The sequence below is a fragment of the Eumetopias jubatus genome, unplaced genomic scaffold (assembly GCF_037043125.1).
Source record: "Eumetopias jubatus isolate StellerSeaLion01/CBP00866 unplaced genomic scaffold, mEumJub1_p1.0 scaffold_4, whole genome shotgun sequence".
Taxonomy (NCBI): Eukaryota; Metazoa; Chordata; class Mammalia; order Carnivora; family Otariidae; genus Eumetopias; species Eumetopias jubatus.
The window spans coordinates 153,070,315-153,097,329 of NW_028274810.1; the positions used below are offsets into that span (position 1 = coordinate 153,070,315).

At 38.5% G+C, this 27,015-nt stretch overlaps 1 protein-coding gene and 1 non-coding gene across 5 annotated transcripts; one reads left to right on the forward strand and one right to left on the reverse strand.

Moving 5' to 3' along the window:
- On the reverse strand, positions 1-23,884 carry OSGIN2 (oxidative stress induced growth inhibitor family member 2). Of its 4 annotated transcripts, XM_088022790.1 has the most exons (7): positions 23,807-23,867; positions 18,522-18,634; positions 16,985-17,139; positions 11,227-11,363; positions 10,623-10,814; positions 4,499-4,590; positions 1-1,871 (listed from the first exon to the last, which is right to left on the reverse strand). In XM_088022790.1, exons 3-7 carry the CDS (start codon positions 17,049-17,051, stop codon positions 857-859), a joined length of 1,503 nt encoding a protein of 500 aa, XP_087878916.1. In that variant the 5' UTR covers positions 17,052-17,139; positions 18,522-18,634; positions 23,807-23,867; the 3' UTR covers positions 1-856. The 4 variants fall into 4 exon arrangements, with proteins under 4 accessions (XP_087878916.1, XP_027966890.1, XP_027966884.1 ...); XM_028111089.2 differs by lacking the exon at positions 18,522-18,634 and having other exon boundaries at positions 23,807-23,884; XM_028111083.2 differs by lacking the exons at positions 18,522-18,634; positions 23,807-23,867 and adding an exon at positions 23,019-23,141.
- On the forward strand, positions 3,858-4,005 carry LOC114216807 (U4 spliceosomal RNA). The gene has a single exon (XR_003610836.2). It is a non-coding gene; the product is annotated as a U4 spliceosomal RNA (small nuclear RNA).
- Positions 23,885-27,015: the final 3,131 nt, after the last annotated feature.

Below are 27,015 nucleotides of genomic sequence, written 5' to 3' on the forward strand. Positions count from 1 at the left end.
TAAGTAGTTTAATTCACAATTTATTGAATTGCAAATTAGGTGGTTATGTGAGTTAGAGAATAAATCTCCAAAAATATCTTGGCAGGTTCCTGAATGTCTAAGTGTATGCCAACATTACTGGACTTTATTAGAAGCTAAGAATATGAAGTACTTATCAAGGTTTCAACAATAAAAATATTTTTTTAAAATACCGCATTTGGTAATAAATTAGATTTATAGAAATTGATAATTGAAAATAAATTAAACCTGAGTTGTAAATGCCTCCTACCCTGCCCACCCCCAGCATACATAACTTATATCACATTTTCTTTTAGACCAGCGTGCCTCAAACTTTAGTAAGCATACATATTCCTTGAGGATCTCATTAGATGCAGTTTGATTCACTAATTCTGTTGTGGGACCTGAGGATCCACATTTCTAACAAGCAACATATGAAGTTAATGCTGGTCTTTAGACCACCCTTGAGCAGCAAGGTGACCTAAAGTGTAACGAAGATGGTTTCTGGCCTAATATACCATATGGTTTTATAGATTATTCAAGGCTGTAAGATTTTGGAATCAAACGTAGCCACAAATGATCACAAAAAGTAAGTCTTGGCAGAAAAGAATGTTTTAGTTAAGTGAAAGCTTAAAGTATACCAAATTGGCAGTGTTTCTATTTGTCTGACAGTGACACCTCTGATACAATATAAATCAGAACACCAAGTTCTTGTAACTTTAAATAGTTACTATAGCTTGAGGCTCTCTTCCACAGTTAATTCAAGTCCAGAAAATTCAAGCCAGTACACTGCAAAACCACTATGAAAAATCTTTAATGGTTAACTGCCCATATTAATTACTTATAAACTCGCTTTAAGCTATCCCATCTCCTCAGCTTTCAACAAATGTTTTTTTTTCTGTCTTGTAGCTAAACAGCGTGTCACACCCAATGCCCCTCCCTTTAAAAATCGAACAAAATTGTCTCCAACCAAAGGACCCAATGCAAAAAGGTTGGCTTCTTTAACACATTCGTAGGTATATGCATCTATTTCCACAGGATTACTCTTACATGTGATTGGCTGGCTTGAGTTATGGCCCAAGTAACAGCCTTGTTCCTTCAGAAAAGACAGATTGGGATGAGAACCTATGAGTACTACTGCTGCAGAGAGCTTAAATATTTTTTTCAATCCAGAGAGGCTTTGAAGAATGCATTTCATGTCCGCCTTAAAGGAAAGCACATGGTGCTCAGGAAAACTGGTATAATCAGATAAAAGATTGGACTCTACAGAATATGACTGAGTACACATCATATGATAGACTTTATGGTATTCTGGATAAAGCTTTTTGGGAAGCTGTTTGAAAATTAAGCTTGGATCAGTTACTCGTCTGCGAAACACATGAATCACAGGAATATTATTGTTGTACGCACACAGTACTGCATCAGCTGCAGTAAGCCCAGAACCTACAATTAACACTGGATCCACTTTGCCACGCAACTTTCCTTTGGTTATAGCAGCTCCAAATTCAGGCATTGAATGAAACACAAAAGGAAAATCTTCCCCTTCAATTTCCAGATGGGCAGGAGAATCCAATGTTCCAGTTGCCAGAGCTACATTCTCAGCAAAGAGACAGAAGGGAACATGGGAACCATCCGCTATTCGCTGATAACCCCTGATTTCCCAATTTCTCTTGATAAATTTAGACTTCTCTATCTGTAAATGCTGTGTTGAAATATTTCTGTCTTGTCCATCATCATCTTGATCTCTGTAGAGTCTTGATACAGAGGTGATGTAAGTATTCTCTCTGAAATTCTTCTGAAGACCCATGACTTTTACATAATGTTTATAGTAGCGAGCTATTTCCTCTGGCATAACTCTGTCTCCTTTTAGGTTCCTAAAAATGGAAAAGGAAAAATATCCTATGAGAAGAGTACTGTGATAGTTTCCATGATTATTCCTGCTCCTCCTAGTAAGCTATTATAAACATCTTTTTAATTCCTCTGGACTGTCTTAGCTATAAATTATCCTTTTACAAAGAAAGCAAGTTTTTTTAGTTAAAAATGTTAAAGAATTAGTTTTATCAATAGAAGTCCTATGAGGGTAGAAACTATTTTAATGCATCTGTTTCCCCAGTGCCTTGCACAGGATCTGTTCAGATTAGCTACCTTTATCAAGAAATGTATTAAATAAATGAATTAAAATGTGGAAATACACTTTTATAGTCTTATCTCACAACTATTCAGTCTACTGTTCAGTCTACACACTGTAATAGACTGAATTAGATTACAATTGAGATTCTGCAAGTCTATAGTATATATATTTCTTAATATACATGATTTTGACATGATTTTTCATGAGTTGTTTCCTAATGACTGAAAATTCAGATCCATCTTCTGAAGAAAATCATCTTAATCTAAGTACATAAAACATTTGTGTTTTCCTGTTCATAAGGAAATCTATAAATGAACTGTACTTTTTTCATAAAACTGTAAACATAAAACTGTACTTTTTTCATAAAGAGCAGTTTCTTTCATTTTCCACTTGAACTTTAAAGCAATAGGCATTAATACCCCTAAACCCTGGGCCCCAATTAGAAAGAAGTAGCAATAAAAACATACCCAATAATTTCACATAATTCATTACAAATTATAACTGGACATTCATAAAAGTTTTTCTTAAAATTTAAAATGTTAACTCTCACTTTTTACGGAAACCCTATGTAGCAGTTAATACTATCATAATCTCCATTTTATAAATGAGGAAATTAACAGCTAGTTTAAGTTACTTGACCATGGTCACAAAATTGTAAGTCAGAGTCAGGATTCAAGAGTCAGTCTCTCAAGATCTAATAGTCAACACTATGCAAAGGCAGGAAGTAAAGCCAATATTTAATCACAAGATTCTTTTCACATATTACTTCAATATACAATATGCCCAATGTAAAAGGATGAACACTTCTAGCACATAAAAAAATAAAGCTTCCCCTTTTTTACCCATATCACCAAAGGAAGAATGTTAAGCAATTTTTCACTTGCTTGCTTATGAAAATCAAGAACTTGTACAACTTGCCTGATTTTACTACTTTTCATTTCAAACCCATATAAAATTCATTTTTAAAAAATCCGAAAGGTATTGGGGCGCCTGGGTGGCTCAGTCAAGCGGCTGCCTTTGGCTCAGGTCATGACCCAGGGTTCTAGGATTGAGCCCCGCATCGGGCTCCCCGCTCAGCAGGAAGCCTGCTTCTCCCTCTCCCACTCCCCCTGCTTGTGTTCCCTCTCTCGCTGTGTCTCTGTCAAATAAATAAAATATTTAAAAAAAAAAAAATCCAAAACGGGGGGCGGCGTGGCCGGCTCATTCAGAAAAGCACGTGATTCTTGATCTCGGGGTCATGAGTTCAAGCCCCACACTGGGTGGTGGGATTACTTAAATAAAACTTAAAAAAAAAAAAATCTGAAAGGTTTAATTCTCAATGACTCATGCTGGCCTGAATTTGTTCTCCTTAAATCTTCCCAAATTAAGGATAATTTCTATGGAGTAATACGGTTTTTGTCTAAAAGGAAGTCAAGCACTCAAATGTTGCAACCCTGTTCTAACAAAGGTCAAGTAACTTCCCTGCTTTATTGTTTCTGTGAGCAAATTAGATTCTCTGTATTAGCGATTCCTATCTAATTTAATACTACTATTCTTGAAAATAAGGCTTTTCAGCGTGCCTGGGTGGCTCAGTCGTTAAGCATCTGCCTTCGGCTCAGGCCATGATCCCGGGGTCCTGGGATCAAGCCCTGCATCAGGCTACCCTCAGCAGGAAGCCTGCTTCTCCCTCTCCCACCCCCCCCCCCCGCTTGTATTCCCCCTCTCACGGTCTGTCAAATAAATAAAATTAAGCTTTGCGCAGTGGCAGTATCGTAGCCAATGAGGTTTATCCGAGGCACGATTATTGCTAATTGAAAACTTTTCCCAATAAATAAATAAAATTTAAAAAAAAAAAGGCTTTTCATATTACTTTACATTTTAGGTATTTTTCCCCAAATAAATTCATATTCTTCCAAGCAGAGCTTTCTTCTTTCTTCTATTTTCATATTTCTTAATATTTACCTCTATAGTAGCCAATAGGGTAACCAATCACATCACAGATTCTGGCTTATTCCATCATTCTAAATTATTAATCATATGCACTCTTCTACTCTGAAAGTCAAACACTATAGGTATACATACATGAGATATCCATACACAAACTTGTATATCGACTGATAAGAATAAGTAAGTATAGAAAGGATTTGTGGGTGGATGAGAAACTAAACAGAGTGGTTTAATCAGAAAGTGGGATAAATCCATAATTAACAAAAGCAAAGGAACCCAATCTATCTTATAACATCTCTCTAAATGGAAATTAGCTCATGATCACTGCTACAAAGAGGTTTTATTTGAAAGACATATTATTCCTCTAAGAGTCACAAATATTTTGAAATTTGCTGATGGACTTTCTCATTGTATATCAAAGAACTGTAACAGTTTGATCTTTACCTTCGTTTGCTAGATACCCAATCTTTAAATTTAAGTCCAGGTAGCTCCATCCAATTTCCAAAGCTGATTGTCAACATGGAACCTTCCATATTCTATTTGAATAAAAAATGCACAAATACATTTAAGCAGTGACATGGATTTTTTTTAAAAAACCAAATCCATCTTCATTCACTGTAATTAAGAATCTGGATAAGGAGAGCTGAAAGAAGTTCTAAATGGATGTGTAAATTACAAATACTTTTATCATTTTGTAGGATCTATATTCCTTCTTTCATAAAGTTATACACTTATAAAACAAGTTTATTATAATATTGCCAGATGCCTATACAATGTTAATAGCTTAAGCCTATAATAATATAATCCAGGTACAGAATATGTTAGAGGAACAAATCAAATCAGTATTTTCACTTTTTAAACAAAAGGAGAAAAGTTCATTAATTTCTAACACTTTAGATGTAAATCCATTTTAATATTAACGGATTTTTTTAAAAATGTGCAGAACAGCTTTTCCCCCTCCATCAATTATAATTACAAAGTCAGCTGGTTTGGATACAGCAACATCTCGTTCTAAAACTAGGGAAAGAAGCAGTGGTTACCTGATTAAGAACAGACTCACTGCTGAAGAAGCTAATGCTGCCTTTGAGGACGTGAGCCCTTCAGGCTCCCTTGTCCTCCTTCTTTCTGCTTTGCTCACTACAACGCAACAAAAAGCCCGAGGGCCAACAGCACCTGTCCCAATGACCTCAATGATCTCTTTCAACCAACTCTTTTAGGCTATGGCTGTTTCTTAAGTCTTCCTGCCCTGCTTCTATACAACCCAGTACTGGGAATGGTACTTATTGTTATAGTTATTATTATTGACTAACATTTCCAAGCACTTACTATATGCTGGGCCTTAAGAAGCCTATTATTTGTGACAGTGTGTAGATCACTCCTGGGAGAGAAGGCAGCAAGGTGCCACTGCTTTGGGGCAGACTGGGCCTGATATTAGGATACGAACCAAGAAGATGGAAAACATCACAAGGAAAACTTAAGAATGTATTATATACAGAAGTTATCTGGAGCTGTAATTGTCTCATCTGAAACTCAAAAACCTTAAGGCACAAATATTCCACTTTCTACAATCTACACTTTATTCCCACAGCACCAGCTCTTCCAGTTAGTTGCGAGCCCTAGTCCCTTGATCTCTTCATCTTTCTCCCAGTCTTCCTTGTTTTCCTTATGCCATGCATTCCTGCTGCCAGGGAGACTATAGTATATTAAGGAACACAAACCTGACAGAAGTACCAGGGGCATACAGAAAGAGAAGAATATTTCTTAAAGGACACAAATGGGCTGTGGGGAGTGTACCATTAGGGAGAATATTCCAGGCAGAATAAAGATGTTATGTGAGTTTTATAAAGAGAAAGAACAGCAGTGTCCTTCAAGAAATTAAAAGAAGTTCAGCCTTATGCAAGAAAGTATTAACAGACTTGGGTTGCTTAAACCGTGCACATTACTAAGAAAGGTCTGTCTTTAGGACCTGGCTTTTGGCTGCTTCCTAGGAAACAACCCCTGAGCTCTTGGAATATTCTACCTGATGAGTGACTTTTTGTATGCCAGAGGCCTTGGGCCCTGCTGTACCTGTAACTGTACAGTGTGACTGTAAGTTTATCTTAACAATGAGATTTATGGTAAACGCTAGCGTTTGCTCTGGGAGGCAGAGGAGTCAGTCACATGGGTGCTGCTTTTCTACACGACTGGCCCCCAGAAGATCCTGGACACCAACGTGTGGGTGAGCATCCCTGATTGGCAACTCTTTGAACATGTTGTCACAAATCATTGTTGGGAGAATTAAGTGCAGCCCCCTGCAACTCCACTAAAAATGAACATTTAGAAACTGGAGCTTGTTTTCTCCTGGACTTTATTCCATGAATTTTTTCCCTTTAATGATTCTAATCTGTATCCTTTCACTGTAATAAACTATAACCATGAGTACAACACCTTTAAGGAGTCCTGTGAATCCTAGTGAATCTACAGCCTGAGTGTGAACCTGGATTCCCAGAAAGAGTATTCTGGAGCATGGAATGTAAGAGAGCAGTAAAGCAAGAAAGTCAAATGGGGGCTAGATCACCCAGGTATTGGTAAAATACATTAATGAGTTTGCATACTATTCATTAGATGAATTAAGAGCAGCTACAGGGTTTTATGCATGGGTGTTAACATTCAAAAGAAAGATAACTCTGGCTTTGGTATGAAGAAGAAAAGACTGGAGTAGGAAACCTCTGCAATAATTTGGGTCAAAGATGATGATGGCCAAACACAATTACGATGGGGAAAAGTAGGGTGGAAGGACTCACAATATGTTTATGAGAAAGAATGGAGAAAATACAATTAACTGGTTTGAAATGGGAGTTGAGGCAAGAACAATCAAGGAAGGTTTTTGGCTTGAGTAACAACATTCCAGGGCTATTACTCCATGATAAGGAAAGGAAGAAATCTGATGATAAAGATGATTGGTTATGTAGGCATGCTGAGTTTGAGAACACCTATAGAATAATCAAGGGAAGGTATCTAGGTGAATCTGTAAGAGAAAGCAATGTGGGCCAGGGTCCTGATTTGGGAATCACTCAGCAGTCACATGCAAGTCACTGAAGTATATGAGACAAGCCAGGGAGAATGAAGGCAAGACCATGGCTTGGCAGAGAGCTCACAGAAGAGTCCACAAGGTAATGAAAAGGAGTGACTATAAGAAAAACAAGGAGATGAAAGGTTCAGAGAATCTAAGAGGGGTATCATCATTGTCAAATGTTGCAGAGGTCAGGAAAGAAAAATTCTGAGACTATCAAACTGAGCAAAAAAGGAAGTTACCAACCTTTAAAAAGCAGAAAATGCAGTGACAGAAGCTAGAGTGAAGTTGGCTAAGGAATAGGAGGCGAAGGCAAAAAATAATGGATAGGTGGGGTGCCTGGATGGCTCAGTCAGTTAAGCGTATGCCTTCGGCTCAGGTCATGATCCCAGGGTCCTGGGATCAAGCCCCAAGTTGGGCTCCCTGCTTGGTGGTGAGCCTGCTTCTCCCTCTCCTCCCTGGCTCATGCTATCAGCTCATGCTCTCTGTTGCTATCTCTGTCTCTCTCTCTCAAATAAATAAATAAAATCTTAAAAAAAATAATGGATAGGTAACTATTTCAAGAAGGTGGCTCTAAAGCAAAGAATACAGATAAGCTAACAGAAAAACTTTAAAAATAGAAAATAATTTTAGTGTATTTATATACTGATAAATAGGAGCTGCCAGAGAAACTTAAGATACAAGAAGGGGAAAATCAAATAAGCAATATCCTTGGAGAACACAAGGGTCCAGAACATAGCTGGAAGGTTAGTCTTAGATAGAAGGGACACCACTTCTACAATAACAGGGGATAAGAAACAAAAAGGTAGCATGAATGCAGATACATTTGCAGGTTTGAGCACAAAATTATGGAAGTTCAATCCTGATGGATTCTATTTTCTAAGAATCAAGAGTATTTCTAAGTAGGAAGGTGAAAAAAAAGGGATTGAGATTTGAGAAGAATATTTAATAAGGAAATATCAAAGGATTACTAAGTAGTATTCAGGACCCAAATGAGGTTGCAGAATACTTTTCACAGCTGTCCAACTTTTTTTTTCCTGGCAATGTTTAACAGTTTAAGTATGGGAAAAGATAACGTAGACAGTCATATAAATTGCTTTTTTTACCAAGCCCATGTGATAGAAGGACAATGGGTCAAGAGACTACAGAACCCAAGCTGGGTAGGTAAGGAGGTGAAGATCAGAGCCTCAAACTCTCTGTGTTTGAAGATTAGGTTCAGTGTAATTGGGTGATGCAGCTGGAAGAATAAAAAGTTGTGATCATAAAGTAACATATTTGAAAATTCAGGTTTTCACTGAGTAGTCACAGTGGTGGCCCTGGAGTCAGTATCTAAGGAGGAGATGAGGAGATCATTGAGAATGAAGAGACTAAGAGGTTAAGGGGTTGCTTCTGTGTCACATACGTAGAGGTACTCAAGTTGACAATAAAACCTGAGATACAATGGAAAACCATGACTTAGGTGCCACAGATTCAACAACTGAGGGGGGACAAGCAGGCACAGTCGAGCTAGAAGATAACAAGACCTGTTCAAAGGAACGGGGACTTTGACAGAAGAGCGATGGGGAAGAAAGAGAACCCCAACCTCACTAGTCAACCTGATAGGACATGGGGCCAAGTGAACAGACTCCACTTCAGAGGGCTGCAGCGAGAACAGTATCTTCAGGAAAGCAAGATTTCAAGGAAGGGAGTAAAAGCAGCATATAATAACTGAAATGGTTAAGAGTAAACAAAAGCTTGTTTATTAGCAAATGGAGTTTTAGGGGTACACTGTTAGAAAGTCTGGAAGTGAGGAGAGTGGTGAGAAACTGGATCACACAAGAGAAGCAAAGAACTATACAGAAATGACTACGAGAGGACAAATGACTTAGGGAGCTTACATCCTGAGTCATAACTTAGGTTAACAAGCAGGTACGTGAAGTACGGCAGGGGAGAGGGCTGTCTAAAAAGATAGTACTACAGTCAAGAGTTTTAAGATTAAGGTATGGAATGCAGAGGTGGGAGGGAATAAATAATTATGCCTGGAAAAGTCAGGTCAATTCATAGAAGTGATGCTTGAGAGATGGATAATAGCTAAAATATCATTTATTTATAACCCTATTCTAGTGGATATCCTATATGATGCATGAAAAAAATTCAGCAAGTTTTAAGTATATTTTAGCTTTACCACTGATTCAAATGTTTTTAGTAATCAAGGCTTACACATGCTTTAACTTTTCTATATAAGAGGAAAAAATGATATTAATAGATTGTCTGTACATTTTTCTAAGCTGGAAAATATAAGTACAATAAAACCTCAGGAATTTAGAGAAGCATTATGCATTATGGCTTTTTCAGGAACTACCGTTTAACAATGCTACTCATTAACAGCACAAATATAATAAACACTTAAGCCAAAAGGCACAGATAAAGTTAGTTGCTATCTGTTACCATTAAGGAACTTAACATTAAGAAGTTGGTGATATATTTAATCTAGAAAGTCCCCCAAATACCCTGAAACAGTCACTTATTAAATGTAAATAACTACTTAGACATACAGCATTGCACTAATATAGGAATATTCAACTGAAGTCTGTAATGAAGATCTGATATTTAATGTTAAAATTCTGATGAAATCCTTATTCATAAAATAGCAAAAATTATTTACCATTTATTTGTATAACAAATGAGCATTCACTACATACCAGATGCCATACTAACAGCTAAGGACACAGGAGAAAAGAAAAATGATTAGTTCCTGACCCCTAAGGAAATGCACTGAATTTTTATGTTAATCAATTCTCTGGTTTAACCCCTGCCATGAACTCAATTTGTGTCACCCCCAAAATCCATATGCTGAAGCCCTAACCCCCAGTGTCACGGTATTTGGAGATGAGGCCTTTGGGAGGTAACCAGGGCTACAGGAAGTCATGAGGGTAGTGCCCTCATGATAGGATTAGTGGCTTTATTAGAAGAGGGGCAGAGGGGAGGAAGGAGCATGCACCAAGAAAGGCGCTGTCTACAAACCAGGAAAAGAGCCCTCACACGAACTAAACAAGCAGGCACCTTGCTCTTGAACTTCCCAGCTCCACACTATGAAATAAATATCTGTTGTTTAAGGCACATATAGCAGCCCAGATTAATACAACTTCTTTCTTTTACAATCCACTTTTCACTTAAGATATTGAAAACATAGGGAAATAATGGGTATTGGCCTGAAATACTGTGTGAGATTTTATAAAGTCTGAAATGAATTTAAAACTTTTTACTGTGCAAAACAATGCTGAAATATTTTCTATATAGTTATTGTAAAATAGTATAGAGAAGCTTAGTTCTAAGACTATACTGGTAATCAAATTTGGCTTAACTTCTCGTAACCCATATTTTATTGAACACCATTAAAATTCTCAGATAAAAATGTGGTAAATGTATATAATGTATAACATTGTATATCATAATGTTTCAAAATTCAAATGGTCTTATCAAGATGACATATAACAACTTACATACACTATAAAACGCGAAGAAAAACATACTCACATGCCAAGCTCCACCAGGTGGACCTTTACCAAGAACTAAGTGAGGGATGTAATGATGTTGTTCTAATTTCCAATGCAAAACGGATGGATAATCATAACCAAAGTCAGCATCTGGATGAAGAAGTGTGTCAAAAAGTACTGCAACTGGATTGGATGATCGGCCCTCAAGGCCCTCAGACAAGTATTCTAAGTCCTGAATAAATTTTTTAAAAAAAGAAAGAAAAAAGGTAGAGTTTGAAGGAAAAAAAACAAAACAAAACCAAACCTCAGCTGGTACAACAGTGAAAGCCATCACTCTAATCCAGCATTTCCTTGGTGGTGTTACTATAAAACACTGATGTTCCCTGAGACCTTAACAGATTCTTTGGTCAAATGAATATAGGAAAAGACTGGATTTCAACAAAACTAATCAGATCCTTTTACTGCAACTCTTGAAGATGCATTTAAAATACATTAATATGCCTTAATGTCTACTGTAACATTCCAATAACAAAAAGCAGCACTTCCCAAACTTATTTGAACATAGAGCACCTATTAGAACTCCCGCCAGGAAATAATTTGGGAAATTTGAGTATAAAAAAAAAAAATTGACATGTAAGAAATACCTGATCAACAATGGAAAGATGTCTTGCTTCTTCTAATTTACTATGTAAGATTGTATTTGGATGTATTGCTTCTGATGATAAATATGGTCTGTAGCCTGATAACATATAAGAAAGGCAGATTCCTGAGGGTCCATTTCCTATTTAGAAAAAAAAAAAGGTGGAGAGGTACATCATCTGTCTTAACATTCTTATTCCTTGGCTTTTCTCAAAGATGCCTTTTCTCCCTTACCAATATGTCTTCCTTCCCTAAACTCTTAAAACCAAGTATTCGTAAGATACTGACTTTTGTCTTCTCTGTTTTCTTTTGGTAGTCTCATCTACTCGAAGCGTTAAGTCTCTATGCTACTGACCCCAAATTAGACCTGTAGGCTGACCTCTTGCCCAAAAATACATCCCACATTTCCATATGCCACCCCTTCACTCCACCTCATCGAACCACTAAATAATCTAACCACAATGTATCCAAAAGCATACTCTTGAGTTCCTTCCTTCAGAAGTTCTCTCCTTTAAATCCCATCCCCTCTCAGAGTCTGGTGCTAACAAAATCCTAAATTAATCAGGTTCTGACTCTAAATCTATTTAGTCACTATATCCATTCAGTCGTCTCTGTGTCACTCCAAGACAAAAAGTCTCTTGTTCATCCTAAAGATACACCTATTCCAAAATCATTTCACATTCTACATGCAGATGAATTTTGATAAAACAAGGTCCTCATCATGCTACCCCCTCCATTTGGAAAGCTTTAATTGCTTGCTTCTGATTACCCAGTGCTCACCATGTTCTGGTCTCAATCATCTTTCCAGACCCATCTCCTCATAGTGTCTTCCTACATTTTTATATGCTTAAACTAAAACCAAACTGGATTTTTTGTTGAACCCTGGTGAACGAGCTCCACTTCTGTACTTCCTTTAGTCTAGGTTTTCACTTCTCTATTATCTCCATCTACCAAAAATTTAATCCAACTGGGATAACTGCTAGCCTCAGGAAGAAAATTCTGTTCCATTCTCTAATATTTTGCCCCAAATAAAAGAAGCTCAAAGATGTAAATATGAAAAGTAAAATCCAAGAATACTGGAAAATGGATTGCTACTTCTACTTATAATAATGAAGTGGGAAGCCTTTAAGCATGACACAAAACTCAAAAGACAGAAAGGAAAGTAAACCATTTGCCTTCATAAAAATTAAAAACAAATGAGAAATAGTGGAAGTTAAGATCTGAGGCAGAGTTAATTTCCTTGAATCAAAAACAAAGACAAAACTAAAGAATAAATATCATATAATAATATCAATACAGATAAAAGATACAGAAAAAGCCTTTAACAAAATCCAACAACTATTCATAAAAAAAAAAAAACAAAACTCTGTAAACTCAGACGGATACTTCCTCAAGTTGGTAAATTTCTACAGTAAACCTACAACTAACATCATACTTAATGGTGAAAAACTAGATGTTTTCCCTCCAAGATCAAGAACAAGGATGTCTCTTCCCATCATTCCTATTCAACACAAACCATGATAAAAGTCATAGTTAATGCAATAAGAAAAGGAAATAAGAGACTTAGAAAGAAATAAAACTGTCTTTGTTCATAAAAGCCATGATTTCTATGTAGAAAATCCCAAAGAATGGGCCAAAAAACTCCTAGAACTAACATCAAGATTGCACAATACAAGGTTATATGCAAAAGCCAATTTCTTTCCTATATACCAGCAATGAACAGGTGGCATTTGAAATTAAATGTACAATACTGCTTAATCTATGCATGTGCCCACACACACACACCCACACACAAATACCTGGGTATGAATCCAACTATATATATTTAAGATGCTAACTATATATATAAGATGCATACAAGGAAAACCACAAAACTCTGATAAAGATGACCTAAATAGATGCTCATGAATAAGAAGATTTGATATTGTTAAGACGTCAGCTCTTCTCAACTTCATCTACAGATTCAATGCAATCCAGGTAAAAATCCCATCAAGTTACTCTGTGGATACCAACTAATTCGAAAGTTTGAATGGAAAGGCGAATGACCCAGAATAGCAAACACAATACTGAAGCAGCAAGTCAGGACCAACATCATCAAAACTCAAGTCTTCCATTAAACTACAATCAAAAAGACAGTGTGGAAATTATTAAAGAGGAGACAAATCAATGGAACAGAAGACAGCAGAGATAGATTCTCACAGATACAGTCAAACTGATCTTTGACAAAGGGGCAAAGGCAATCCAATGGAGAAAGGAGAGTCTTTTCAACAAATGGTGCTGGAACAAATGGACATCCACATGCAAAAATATGAATCTAGATACCAACCTTTTATCTTTTACAAAAATTAACTCAAAACAGATCAAAGACCTAAATCAAAGCACAAAATTATGTAACTGCTAGAAGATAAAATAGGGGAAAAAAATCTAGGTGACCTTGGGTTTGATAGTAAGTTTTTAGATATAACATTAAAAACAGGATCATCCATGGAAGAAAAAAACTGACAAACAGAACTTCATTAAAATTTAAAATTTCTGCTCTGCAAAAGACACTATTAAGAGAGTGAAAAGATGTCACACTGGGAGAAAATATTTGCAAAACCTAACATATACAAAGAACTCTTGAATCTCAATCATAAGAAAATAACCTAATCAATTAAAAAGTACAGAAAGGAGATGCACAGGCATTTCAAAGATACACAGATTAACAAGCATATGACAAGATGTTCATCATGTATGATTACAGCGCTGCAAACTAAAACAATGAGGTACCACTACACACCTATTAAATGGCTAAAATCTAAAACACAATACCAAATGCTGACAAAGATTTAGAGAAACAGGAACTCTCATTCACAGTTGCTGGGAATGCAAAATGATACAGCCACCTTGGAAGACAGTTTGACAGTTTCTTAAAAAGCTAAACATAGTCTTATGATATGATCCGACAATCACACTCCTAGGTATTTACCCAAATGAGCTGAAAACTCAATGGCTGTGCAAAACCTACACATGCATGTTTATAGCAGCTTTACTCATAATTGTCAAAAATTGTCAGCAACCAAGATGTCCTTCAATCAGTGCATAAACAAACTCAAACATCCATACAATGCAACAGTATTCAGTGATAAAAAAGAAATGAGCTATCAAGCCATGAGAAGACTTAGACGAATCTTTAAGGCATACTGTTAAGTGAAAGAAGCCAGTATGAAAAGGTTCCATACTGTATAATTCCATGAATATGATATTCTAAATAAATCAAAATTACACAGACAGTAAAAGGTCAGTGGTTGCCAGGGGTTGGGGGTTGAGGGAGGGGTAAATACATGGAGCAAAGAAGATTTTGAGGGCAGTGAGACTACTTGGTAGGATACCGCAATTGGGGATACATGACTTACACATTCAGCAAAACCCACAGAACTATACAACACACAAAAGTGAAGCCTAATGCAAACTACAGATTTTAGCTAAAAATAATGTATAATCAGAGGTTCATCAATTATAACAAAGGCAGCACACCAATGCAAGATACTAATAATAGGAGAAACTGGAGGTGGCAGGAGAACGGGAGTATACGAGAACTCTCTGTACTTTCTACTCGATTTTCATGTAGACCTAAACTGCTCTAAAAAAATCTATTAATTAAAATAAACATTAAATAAATGCAAAATAGTGAGACTTAGGATCTGAGGCAAAGAGCTAAGTTCCTTAAATCAAAAAGAAACAACACTCAACAGACATAGGCAAAAAATACAAACAGGCAGTTTACAGAGAAATAAATACATAGGTGGACTGCTCCTTACTCCCAAAGACAGTCCCCATCCTAACCCCAAGAACCTGAGAGTGTTACTTTATATAACAAAAGGTAACTTTGTACATGTGATTAAATTAAGGATCATGAGATCGGGAGAATACCCTGGATCGTAAAGGTAGACATCACCTAATTATACCAGTCCTAAAAAGAGAGACTCTTTCCCAGCTTTGGTGAGGGGGGAAAGGGGACAATGAAAGAAGGTTAAGAGAGAACCCACACTGCAGATCATGAAAATGGAGAAGGGGTCCAGGAGTCAAGAAATGAGAATAACCTATAGAAACTGGAAAAGGCAAGGAAACAAATGTTCTGCCCTAGACACCCCAGAAAGGAATGCAATCTTGCTGACATCCTGACTTTAGCCTACAGAGACTAGTGTTGGACTTCTGACCTATAAAACAGTGAAATAATAAATTTACATAGTTTAAAGCCACTATGTTTGTGGAAATTTGTTATGACAGCAACAGAAAACACACACATTAAGGAAAATAGTTCCTTCTCTGTGCTCTGATGGAGTGCTACTGTCAGTCCAATGTGCATTAGGTTAAGCTACTCATTGGCTAGCTGAAGCAAAACACAAACAGATTGTTTTGGAGGGAGTGAGGTGGGCAGGTACAGATGATGGTACTTTTTTCTTTTCTGACCTGCCCACAGCCAGCGAGAACAAGAAGAGGGTTCCTTTACTCATGCCAACACACTCAGGATGAAAAACCAGTGTTGGACAGAAGTGAGAAAATGGAACATGAGGTAGAGTCGCCAAGATACCCTGGATGTGAACTACTCCAAACACCATCATCTCTAGCATCACCCCTGAAAAGAAATCTAGGATAGAATGGTCTTCCCTCCCTCCCTCCCTCCCTTTACTGTATCCCCCCATATGCCAGTCAGAGGACAGGACTTTTCTCTCCTTCCTGTTAACTTTGAAAGAGGCTATCAGGGGCCCCTGGATGTCTCAGTCGGTTAAACGTTCAACTCTTTATTTTGGATCAGGTCCTGAGATCTCAGGTCGTGGGATCAAGCCCCACATTAAGCTCCATGCTCAGTGGGTCAGTGTTCCCAGACTAAAGGAACCACAGTTGCTGGAGATCTTTCTCCCTCTCCCTGCCCCTCCCCCACCTCACACGGGCACATGTGCTCTCTCTCTCTCTCTGATAAATAAATCTTAAAAAAAAAAAGAAAGAAAGAAAGAAAAGCTTTCAGAGAAGCTAAGGAAGCTATATGCCATCAAGGTATGTTATGCCCCGTAATTCCTTCCTGCAGATTGCTTCACACCACAGCACTTATCTTGTAGTACGTTTGAATATTAGATGCAAGATGTGACAGGTAGTTAAAAACATGCAATAAACAAAATCATAAAAATATCTACAATTCTGAAGTAATTAGGTTGCACTAATAGCTTAACTTTTAATATCTTCTATGCCTATCTGTTGAGCTGGTACAAAGGATCTATAATGATAATACTGTGGTTAAGGTCATTACAGTACACACCACAGCAGAGTACCCTAACAGTCATTACTGAGAACCTTTACTAGCTTGCACAAGTTACTCAACTTCTGAGTTGCCCTGACTGTATCCACCCCACAACAGAGGACTCTAGGGTTCTAAGGCATAATCCAATTATGTACACAGAATGCTCTGTATGGGGCTCTACTAATCCTGGTTATAATCATTGCCATGACACTATCATAATAATTAACACAATTGATTGACAGTATTTTAACACAATAGGGTAGTATCAATCCTTCAATGAAAAAAATGTTACATTCTAACACAGAATCTAGTATCAGATAAACCAATTACTCGCTCCCAAGACTTGGTTACTGGTTACTTAATCATATCAAAAAACCTAAGACTACTTCTCAATACAATCCTAAGACCTTGTGCCATGTAACTATGCATATATAGTAGTAGTAAGGATCAGAATTGTAATTTTAAAAGTAAAATGTAGTACTTACCTATTACTACCACAGGCAAAGTCACTGATGAATCTTCCAGTAAAGAAGTTTCTTCAACTAATGGCATAGCTTTAACTTTCTGCCCCAAATTATCACCAAAATATTGCACTAAGGAATTAAAAATCTCTCCTTCGGTTTCAGTGTCACTATAGTTTCTTCAAAAAAAAAAAAACAAAAAACAAGAGATTAGTTTATATATGTGCCTTTATAAAAACCTGTCTTTATTCAGATTTTATTTAGGCCATAAAATATGCAATAGTTCCATAAAAGGAGAAAAAGAAATTCTTCTGATTAATGCTTTCAAATTAGTAGCTTAGCTTACCTGTCAACCTGTACCATTTTTAATGTCAGAAATCCTAAATAGCTGTTAATGTCTCTGTAGTACCATGTAGGCAAGTCCCACACAAGTTCTAAATAAGAAGCTATCTTTAAAGACCAAAGAGACAGCATTGTATTGGGGATTTTTAGAATTCTCTGAGATTTCCTAGGAATGGCTAGTTTCTTATTTTTTTCTCATTAATAAAAAGATAGGTGCACTAGAGGTGGCATATTTGGAACAAAATAGTCATAATACTAAGGAAAACAGTTATTTCACAGGACTCACAGATCCTGGAGAATGATAAACAGAAAGAATTAGGCAGAGACCAAAATTTCTGCTTCCCTAATAGCCTCCGAAGGTCCCAGTCTACCGTGGGATAGAGTTCTCCAGGATATGCTAACAGCTTTCCTGAAGAAGGTATAAACTCCACCCCAAATATTTGGACTCCTCTAATGATACATAGCCTTTTGGGACCAGAATAGATACCCTTTGGATAGGTCTATTAGGGAAAGCCCCTCCTTATACTGAAGCCTGCTCCCGGAAGAAGTATCTTATGCTCAGCTCAATGCATCCCTTTCAGATCATCCCAACTACTTCTCTGAGCAGATCCAGGTATACTAGTTACCCAGCCTGCTTCTGCGCAACTGCACTCAAATGAGTGTATTATACTCAGGCCTATTTCTGGTCTCTCTCCTGAATGTGTGCCGAGGACAGGTCCCCCAGCTCCCTCTGGATGCTTCTGATCAAAGTCCTTTTGCATACCCAGGCCTGATTGATATTGTGGTGGCTGTAAAGGCAATTCTTTTTCAGACGATGCACACCTCATCTTCCAGATACCCCCACCTCAAACACTGTTGCTCCCATATATATAACCCGGGAAATAAAATAAAAAAATTTTTTAAAAAAAGATCATCACTAACTTTGTTAATCAAAGAGATGTTTCCTTCAAACCTTAACAAACATGTCCTCCTTTTCAAGTGTGCGATTCAGGGTTGTTAGTATAATCACAAGGTTTTGCAATCACTACTAATTCCAGAAAAATTTTATCACCCTAAAAGTGATAAACTAAGTTAACAGTAGCAAACTAGTTACTACTAAACTACAGTACCCATTAAAACTCATTCCCCATTCTTCCTTCCCTCCAGCTACTGGTGACCACTCATTGGGTGTTGTTGGATTTGCCTCTTCTGGAAATTGCATATAAATGGAACCTCTCACACATTATGTGGCCTTTTGTATCTGGCTTCTTCCACTGAGCATGTTTTCAAGCTTCACCCACAGTGTAGGGGGTATTGGTACTTCATTTCTTTTCATGCCTAAGTAATTTCTCACTGTAGAGAGAGAACACATTTTGTTCATTCACAAACTGATGAACATTTGAGTTGTTCCCATTTTTTGGCTACACAAATAATGCTGTGACTATTCATGTATAAATTTTGTGTGGATAAATGTTTTCGTATCTCTTACGAGTACATGCAGTGGCTGGGTCATAAACTCTGTTTAACATCTTAAGGAATTGAAAAACTGTTTCCTAAAATGGTTGCATCATTTTACATTCCCACCAGCAATATAGGAGGGTTCCAACTTTTCCACACCCTCACCAACACTTACCTTTTTTTTTTTTAGTTACCCTCATTGGTGTGAAGTTACATCTCACTGCAGTTTTGACTTGCATTTCCCTAATGACTAATAATGTTAAGCATCTTTTCATACACTTTTTAGCAATTTGTATTAACTTCTTTGTAGAAATATTTTTCACCCACTTTCAAACTGGGCTTTTTTATTGAGCTTTAGAAATTATATATGTAGAGCACAAGTTCCTTTTCAGATAGATGATTTGCAAATATTTTCTCCCATTCTGTGGGCTGTCTTTCCCTTTGTTGTCTTTTGAATCACAAAAGTTTCAATTTTTTTATTTTTGCTACTGTGCTTTTGGTGTCTAAGAAACCACTCCCTAATCTAAGATCACTAAGACTTACTATTTCCTGTAAGTTTTATAGTTCTAGTTTTTAGATTTAAGTCTGTCATCCATTTTGAGTTAATTTTTATATGTGATGTGTGAGATAAGAGTCCAACTCCATTCTTTTGCTTGTGGATATCCATTTGTCCTGGAATCATCTGTTGAAGAGACTGTGATCTCCCCTTTGTCTTGTGATGCCATGGAAAAACCAACTGACCATAAATTTAAGGATTTATTTCTGAACTCTCAATTCTATTCCACTGATTAATCTTTATGCACGCGCCACAGTGTCTTGCTTATTGTTTCTTTGTAGTAAAGTCTGAAATTAGGAAGTGGGAATTCTCCGACTTTGTTCTTTTTCAAATTGTCTTGGCTATTCTGGGTTCCTTGCAATTCCGTATGAATTTTAGGATCTTGTCATTTCTGCAAAAAAATGGTGCTAGGATTTTGATAAGACTGCACTAAATTTATAGATCAATTTGAAAAATATTGCCATCTTAATTAAGAATACTAAGCTTTTCAATCCATGAACATGGGATTCCTTTTACTTAGGCCTTCTTTAGTTCTTCTCAAAGATGTTTTGTAGTTTTCGGTGTACAAGTCTTAAGACTTAGGAATAAGTCTTTCTTTTTGATGCTAGTGTAAATGGAATTTTGTTCATTTCATTGTCAGACTGTTCACTGTTAGTGTGTAGAAATAGGACTGATTTTTGTATGTTGACCTTATATTCTCCAATGTTGCTTAATTCATTTATTAGGTCTAGTAGGTTTTGTGTGTGGGCCTCCAACAATTTAAGTCTAGTCTGTTCCAAGACTCTAGAACATTAAGTAGAGCCAAAGTTTTAGCTTATCTAAATTCTCTATAGAGTGTAAGTAATTAGATCTGATTTTCTACTGGTCATTGGTATAATCTGTACATATACAATATGTATATAATCTATAATAATATTGGTATGTATATAATTGTATATGACCTATAATTCTGGTATAAACTATTTGTAATAAACTTGCCTGGTATTTGGAAAATTTAATACTAATTAACACAGATGAAAAACTGAATCAAGAGAAGCAAACAAAAAAGTATGGTTCACTGATTCTGCATAAAGCAACAATGAAACAAAGGCCTGATAAGTATTCTTTCTAAAAAATTCAGAGCCTAAGTTATAATTCATTATTACTGAACGTTTTATAATATATTCATAATATATCACAGGTCTATGAACAGTTTCAACTTTTACTTGAGATATCCAACCTGATCAATGTTATGTTTAAAACAGTATTGTAATAAAAAATCTACTTTTCCTTTATTTGGGATACTAAGAAAACATATAATTACATTTTAGGAAATAGTAAACAGCACTTTACACACATGCAAAAATAGTTGCCCTATTAGGCATAAAGACTATTTGATATTTGAGAGGATTTTAGAGCACTTCCATCTTTTGTTCTTGAAATATTATAGTCCAGTCTCGAAACAAACTTAAGAGGATGGCACAGGCATAAAATTTGGGTAACAAAAAGACTTTTCTCACATCTAGCAATACTTCTTTAAATGATGACTCAAACTCAAATGAAATGCTTTAGTATCTGAATTTTTATAGTTTTTGGAAGTATGATCCTAAATTGTCACCAATTTAATACTACTATATGAAAAAAAGGTTCTAAAGTCACAAATGAAGTCAGTCACACTGTTCATCTTCCAACACAGTAGGTATGGAACAAGCAGCTGGAAAGTCATTGGACAGTTATCACAATACCTATTCCTTTCAGGTATGGCACAGGATCCAAAACATACAGGTTTGTCACAACCTGTTTTAAAATGTGGGTTCCTAATAAAATTGCTCAAAAAAATAGCATGAGTAAATTACAGACACCTTCCTAAAGAAGAGGTCTTAAATGTTTTAGTTTTTAAATCTGAGATACAATGTAGTTATTTTTACAATGGAAATAAGGTTTATTAATCACAATTTTTTTCTTTTGGCTAGCAAGGCTTGTTTTCCTTTATCCCTCAAGATCAAAACATACCAACTACTTTTGTCTTCATCTCCTCCAAATTTCTGTACAAAGTGGTAATAGGCATATGGTATCCACAACCGAGGGTTAGCTGAATGGATATGAATCCCAACCTGTGTCCTTAGAGTTCAACTATACCAAAAGCAATCAATTCACAGCCGTGCAGTCAAAAGGCTAAATTTTAGACAGCAGTGTCTGAAAGGCATGTTAATTTCTCAAGGGGCTTCAGTTTAACAAGTTTTCACTAGAGGAACCTGTTTTCACCCAAACTCTCCAAAGTGGATCTGATACTCTCAAACCAATGTCTGTCAAGTAGTCAACAAAGTTGCCTAAAACTTAAAAATCCAGCAATTGCATCAAACATTTTTTTTTTTTAATATCTAGAATTTAGAAACCCCTACAAAACTCACTGAGAAGTTGGGTAAGCCCGAACTGTTGCTCTCTATTAAAACAGGAGTTCTGAACCTTCTTGGTGCCTTACACTCCTCAGCAAATTGGTGAAACCTCTGAACCTCTTCGTTGAATATTATTATTAAATACAAAAGAGATACATAGGATTTACAAGGAAACCAATTACATTAAAATACAGTTATAAAAAGTAAACTTGTGACATGTTTATTTGCACAAAAAAAATAAGTAACAAGTTTGGTGATGTGTAATTACTGTAATTTTGAAAAAATAAGCATACAGTATTTCTAGGTATGTGCAACTGATATATTTGTAATTTTATTGATGATAAGTTCATAAGTACTATGTGACTTGTTGCTTATATTCATAATTGAAAGACATATTAGATTTTGGTTAAAGTTTAGCAAAAATATCAGTTGTACCTTTCTTCCCACGCAAGTTCATGGCCACTTAAATTCTACCTACGAACTCCAATTTTAAAATTCTTGATCAGAGTTTCATATTTTGAGAAAAATTTATACATCATTATTCTAGCACATTCATATATGCGAAGTAAGGTAATTTACTTAAGTCTTCGATAAACTGAACATTTATTCACCACAGGGTTAAAATCACTTCCAAGTGCCTTTAGCCTTTCTCCCCGTAACTGAGTTAAATGTCTGCCAACCGTGCAAGAGAACACATACTTTTATTCTCAAATGCGTTAACCTCATCACCCTTAAGAACGTTCCCATGTGAGTCTTGAATGGCCACCTATTTCAAATTTCTATAATATACAGCTTGCAATGACAAGCATCCTAGAACAAAGTTAGCACCTACTTTTAACTAGACCATCAGACTTAAAACAGTTTCCTACCTCCTTTCAACCCAATAAATTAGATTATTACGTTTATTTAAAAAATCTATAGACTGTAAAGGTGGGGTAGGAGACCTTCGCAACTCTTCAAACTTTGCGCTACTCGGAAGTCTCAGGTCGCAGTAACCGACTCGCTCCGGGTCTAGCCGGTTTCGAAGTCCCGTGACTGGCCCGGTCCCGGAGAGGATAAGAGGACAAGAGAGGAGAGTCCTCCCCACCCCCCCGGAGCGAGGTGCCCCCAAGCAGAGGCTGCCGAGGCGGGAACCCTGATGAGGCAGGAACCAGGAGGAAGCGGCGGCCGAGGCGGGAGGCCGCTGCAGTCCCGGCGCTCGCCCCCCACCCCGGACCCGTCCCGACTCCAGACCGGTCCTGACCCCGACCCCGCCCGGCCTCTGCCCATCTCGGCCCCAGCACGGGGCCGGGAAGCGCTCCACCCTCCGCCTGCTCCCATCCCCTCCGCTCCCCGGCTGAGAAGTCACCTGAAATGACCGGCCAGGGAGCAGCTGCAGCACCACACCGGCATGGAGTGCGGCGCACGGGGCGCCTGAGCGCGACCGCCACGGCCGCCGCCGCCGCCGCCTGCCCCGGCTGGGCTGCCCGTTCGGGGCGCCCGCCCACTCGCCCGGGGTCGCGGGGTCCGCGGGGCGCCAGCGCTCCGCGCGTCGCCGTTACTGCGGCTGCCCGGAAGCTGCGGTTCAGCAGCGGGCCGGGCTCCGGCGCCCCGAACTCCGCCTCAGAAAAAGCGGCTTCCGCTCCTCGCTTGCGGGGAGCCAGACGCCGGCGGCGGATGATCTGGGGGCGCCGCGATGGGGGCGGAACGGGGCGGGGACGCTGCGACGGCTGCGGCGGAGACGCGCGGGCTCCTCCTCGCAGGTGCGGCGGCGGGCGAGGCCGGCGATTGGTGGAGACGCGGCCGGGGCGAGGGGCCGGGCCTAACGGAGCGGCGGCTGCGCGGGCCGGGGGCCGAGGTCCTCGCGCCAACCGGACCGCTGCGGCGGCAACCGGGGACCCGGGCCTCGGCCTGCGCCCCGCGGCCCCTCCGCGTGCACTCACGGCCTGGGGGGTTAGCAGGGCTGGGCGGATGCGCGTCGAGAGGACCGGATGATGAGAGGAAGAGAAAGCTGTAGCGGAACGGCTCGGGGGGGACCCCTGCGTACACCGCGGCCTCCGCGACCGGGGAGCAACGCGGCGTCACCCCAGTCCGTCCGCGCGGGACTCCCACCGAGGAGGCCAGGGAAAGGCCGAGAGTCCTACCCAAGAAACCCACCTTAGCGCCTTTTCTCGCGCTGGGCTGGGCGCAGACGCTGGGAGCTTCTGCGCGCTTCTCGCTTTCGACCCTGCATCACAATCGCCTGGGGCGTGGTGGGGGGTGGGGGAAAACACACCAAACCACAGGTGCCCGGGCTCCACCCCCAACTGTTCTGACTGTGGAAGTCCTGCTTCCTGAATGGGGGGGAGCCTCCCTTCCCTAAGTAAGTGGCTCGCAAACATTCACTAGTGTGAGAATCACCGGCGTTGCTGGCTAAAAAGTACAGGTGCTTAGCCCCGCCCAAGACTTACTGAGTCCGTTTCCGGGCGGGGGAAAGGGCGGGAACGCGTATTCTAAGTCCCTCCAGGTGAACGGGATTCAAGAAAAGTTAGGAAAGTACCGAGTAATGAGTGTCCCTATTCGATGTTGTCAAAAAAATAGAGGCGGGAAAAACTCCTAGAAGTGATTGATTGCATGTGCTGTTAGATGTAGATGTCTTCCTATCCCCACTTCCAAAAAATCCCAATTATTTTTGCGGTTAAAATATAAGACACATAGTTTCTGTTTTTAAATATTTTTTTTTATTTAAGTTCTCTAGTTTTGCTGAAAGTTGTCATTGAACGAAATTGCACATAGCAGGTATTTTAGATTCTGTGGAGCTTAACAGAAAATTGTAGGACTCAGCCTGCCTCCAGGGTTATAAAAAAATCCTGTTTTTTCCCTTGTCTTATTGACAATTTGACACGTTCATTTCATTTAATGTTGTCTCGAAAAGTGAAGCATGAAGTTACTTTTCTGTTACTAGGCATAACATTATCCTTTTAAAGGACCTAAATTCCTAAAATGTATGCCAATCCAGAGAATTGAAATATTTAAAACTGTAAGAATGTTTATAAGTATTTTGTGTAATTTTTCCTTTATGGCTTTGTTTTTACTTTGAGTTTTTTTGAAGTATTTCAGATCAAATAGTAAAGTGAGCATATCAAATTTTAGGCTTAATCTGGTTTGTATTTAAACCTTGTGAACTTGGCTATTGTGGTTTACACTATATAATGGTTTATGATTAAATCAGGCCACAGTGACTACATAGAGGATTTTTCTTACAGTTAGAGTTTTTGTATTTTTTTTAAGATTTTATTTATTTGTCAGACAGGGCACGAGTGGTGGGAGGGGCAGGCAGAGGGAGAGGCAGGCTCCCTGCTGAGCAAAGAGCCTAATGTGGGACTCAATCCCAGGACCCCGGGATCATGACCTGAGCCAAAGGCGTCCTGGAGATTTTGTATTTTTATTTTGAATTGTAGGTGAGATCTTATTTAAATATAAAATTCAGGTTTTATAATAAAAAATAATATACATTGTGAGGTTGTGGGGCAACAGACTCAGATACAGCTGGTGAGAAGGTAAATTAGCATGTAATCCAATACTCCCTTACCTGCTTAGTAGAACCTCCATGGACCTTTCAGCCCCCACACTAGTGCGCTTGTCTCACACCAGAAGCCTTGCCACTCCACAGTACTTTCTGGACTCCCAGCATTACCTGGTTGTAGAATCCTTACTGAACAACTCTTCTTACTGGTATATAATGTGCCGTATGTCATACATTTAATTATAACCAGGTGGCTCAAAGGACTGTCTGTTGGAACCTTCACTGTGCAGCTAAGGTGATCTTGGACAAGTTACTCAGCATCTCTGGGCTTTGATTCCTCATCTATTATGAACTTACTTCTTTGGTTGTAAGGATTAAATGAGAAAATACTTGGGGCGCCTGGGTGGCTCAGTCGTTAAGCGTCTGTCTGCCTTCGGCTCGGGTCATGATCCCAGAGTCCTGGGATCGAGTCCCGCATGGGGCTCCCTGCTCGGCGGAAGCCTGCTTCTCCCTCTCCCACTCCCCCTGCTTGTGTTCTCTCTCTCGCTGTGTCTTTCTCTGTCAAATAAATAAAATCTTTAAAAAAATAAAAATAAAAAAATAAATGAGAAAATACTTATAAAGCACTCATCACAGTGTCTGGCTCATGTTAATCACTGAATAAATGTTAGTCTTCATTATCAATAATAATACTGTAAAGTATTTTTACATTTTCTAAAGCAGAAATTCAGAAAGTATGGATTGAACTGTGCCCCTTGCCAAATTCATATGTTGAAGTGCTAACCCCCAGTGTGACTATATGTGGAGACAGGGCCTGTAAAGAGGTAATTAAGGTTATATGAGGTCATAAGTATGGGACTCTAATCCAGAAGGGCTGGCACCTTATAAGAAGAGCAGCTTTCTTTTTCTGCCAGGAGAGGGTGGGAAGCCAGGAAGAGCTCTCACCAGGAACCACATTGGCAGGCACCTTGATTTCAGACTTCACAGTCTCCAGAATTATGAGAAAATGTCTGTTGTTTAAGCCACTCAGTCTGTGGCATCTTATTATGGCAGCCCAACCTCACTAAGACAGTATGTTTTTGCATTTTCTAGAAGCAAACAAAAAATTTTAATGTACACTATTCGAAGTAAACCACTGCATTTCATAAACTAGGTAATCTATCAAAAGATCATCTCATGCAGTAGTTTGGTAGTATAATACTCAGTTTTAGAGTGTTCTAGAAAACATTGTAGAAAAAAACAGTTCCTCCTTTATTGAAGCTCCAGGAAGCTCAGATACCGTTCAGATTTCTTATCCTCAAGCCTATCAATAATTTTCGGTACAGTGAATACCTCTGTTGAGCTGTCAGTTTGGAATTCTTAACTAATTCAATTCTCTATATTGATGGCATAGTGTGAGTGCTTTCTTGACTACACAGAAAACTGGGGACAGAAGCTGGTGCTAGAGACTTAAGATGAAGTTTATTACTGCAGCTTGAACTTAGGACAGAGAGAAAAATACCAAAGAGGCTGCTTGCTAAAAATACAATTTATTTTTGCGAATTTTGTAGCAGTCAGGCTCTGTTGCGAGGAACAGAACTCGTGAATTCACTCAAGCTAACTTAAGAATAAAAGGAATTTCTTACAGGGTATTGACATGTTGCAGAATCATAGGTAGACTGAAGAACATAGGTAGGACCTGAGAAAAAAATACTCAAAGTCACAATGAAAGGGTAAACCAAAGGGCAAAGAGGAGCTGCTGCCTATCCATGGCCAAGATGCTGCCTGCCAAATTTGGTGTTTTGGCTACAGCTGCTGATTCCAGAGCTGTACCTGACATTGCAATACTTTATTTATTTATTGTCTGTCTCCCTCTATATAC

Excerpts from the sequence above, each read along its gene's own strand:
- OSGIN2 (XM_028111083.2), bottom strand. The coding sequence starts at position 23,062 with ATGCCGGTGTGGTGCTGCAGCTGCTCCCTGGCCGGTCATTTCAG. Across the intron at positions 10,815-11,226 it reads ATCTTTCCATTGTTGATCAG|GACTTAGAATACTTGTCTGA; the intron begins GTATTTCTTACA and ends AAATTTATTCAG. Across the intron at positions 1,872-4,498 it reads TGGGTATCTAGCAAACGAAG|GAACCTAAAAGGAGACAGAG; the intron begins GTAAAGATCAAA and ends TTCCATTTTTAG.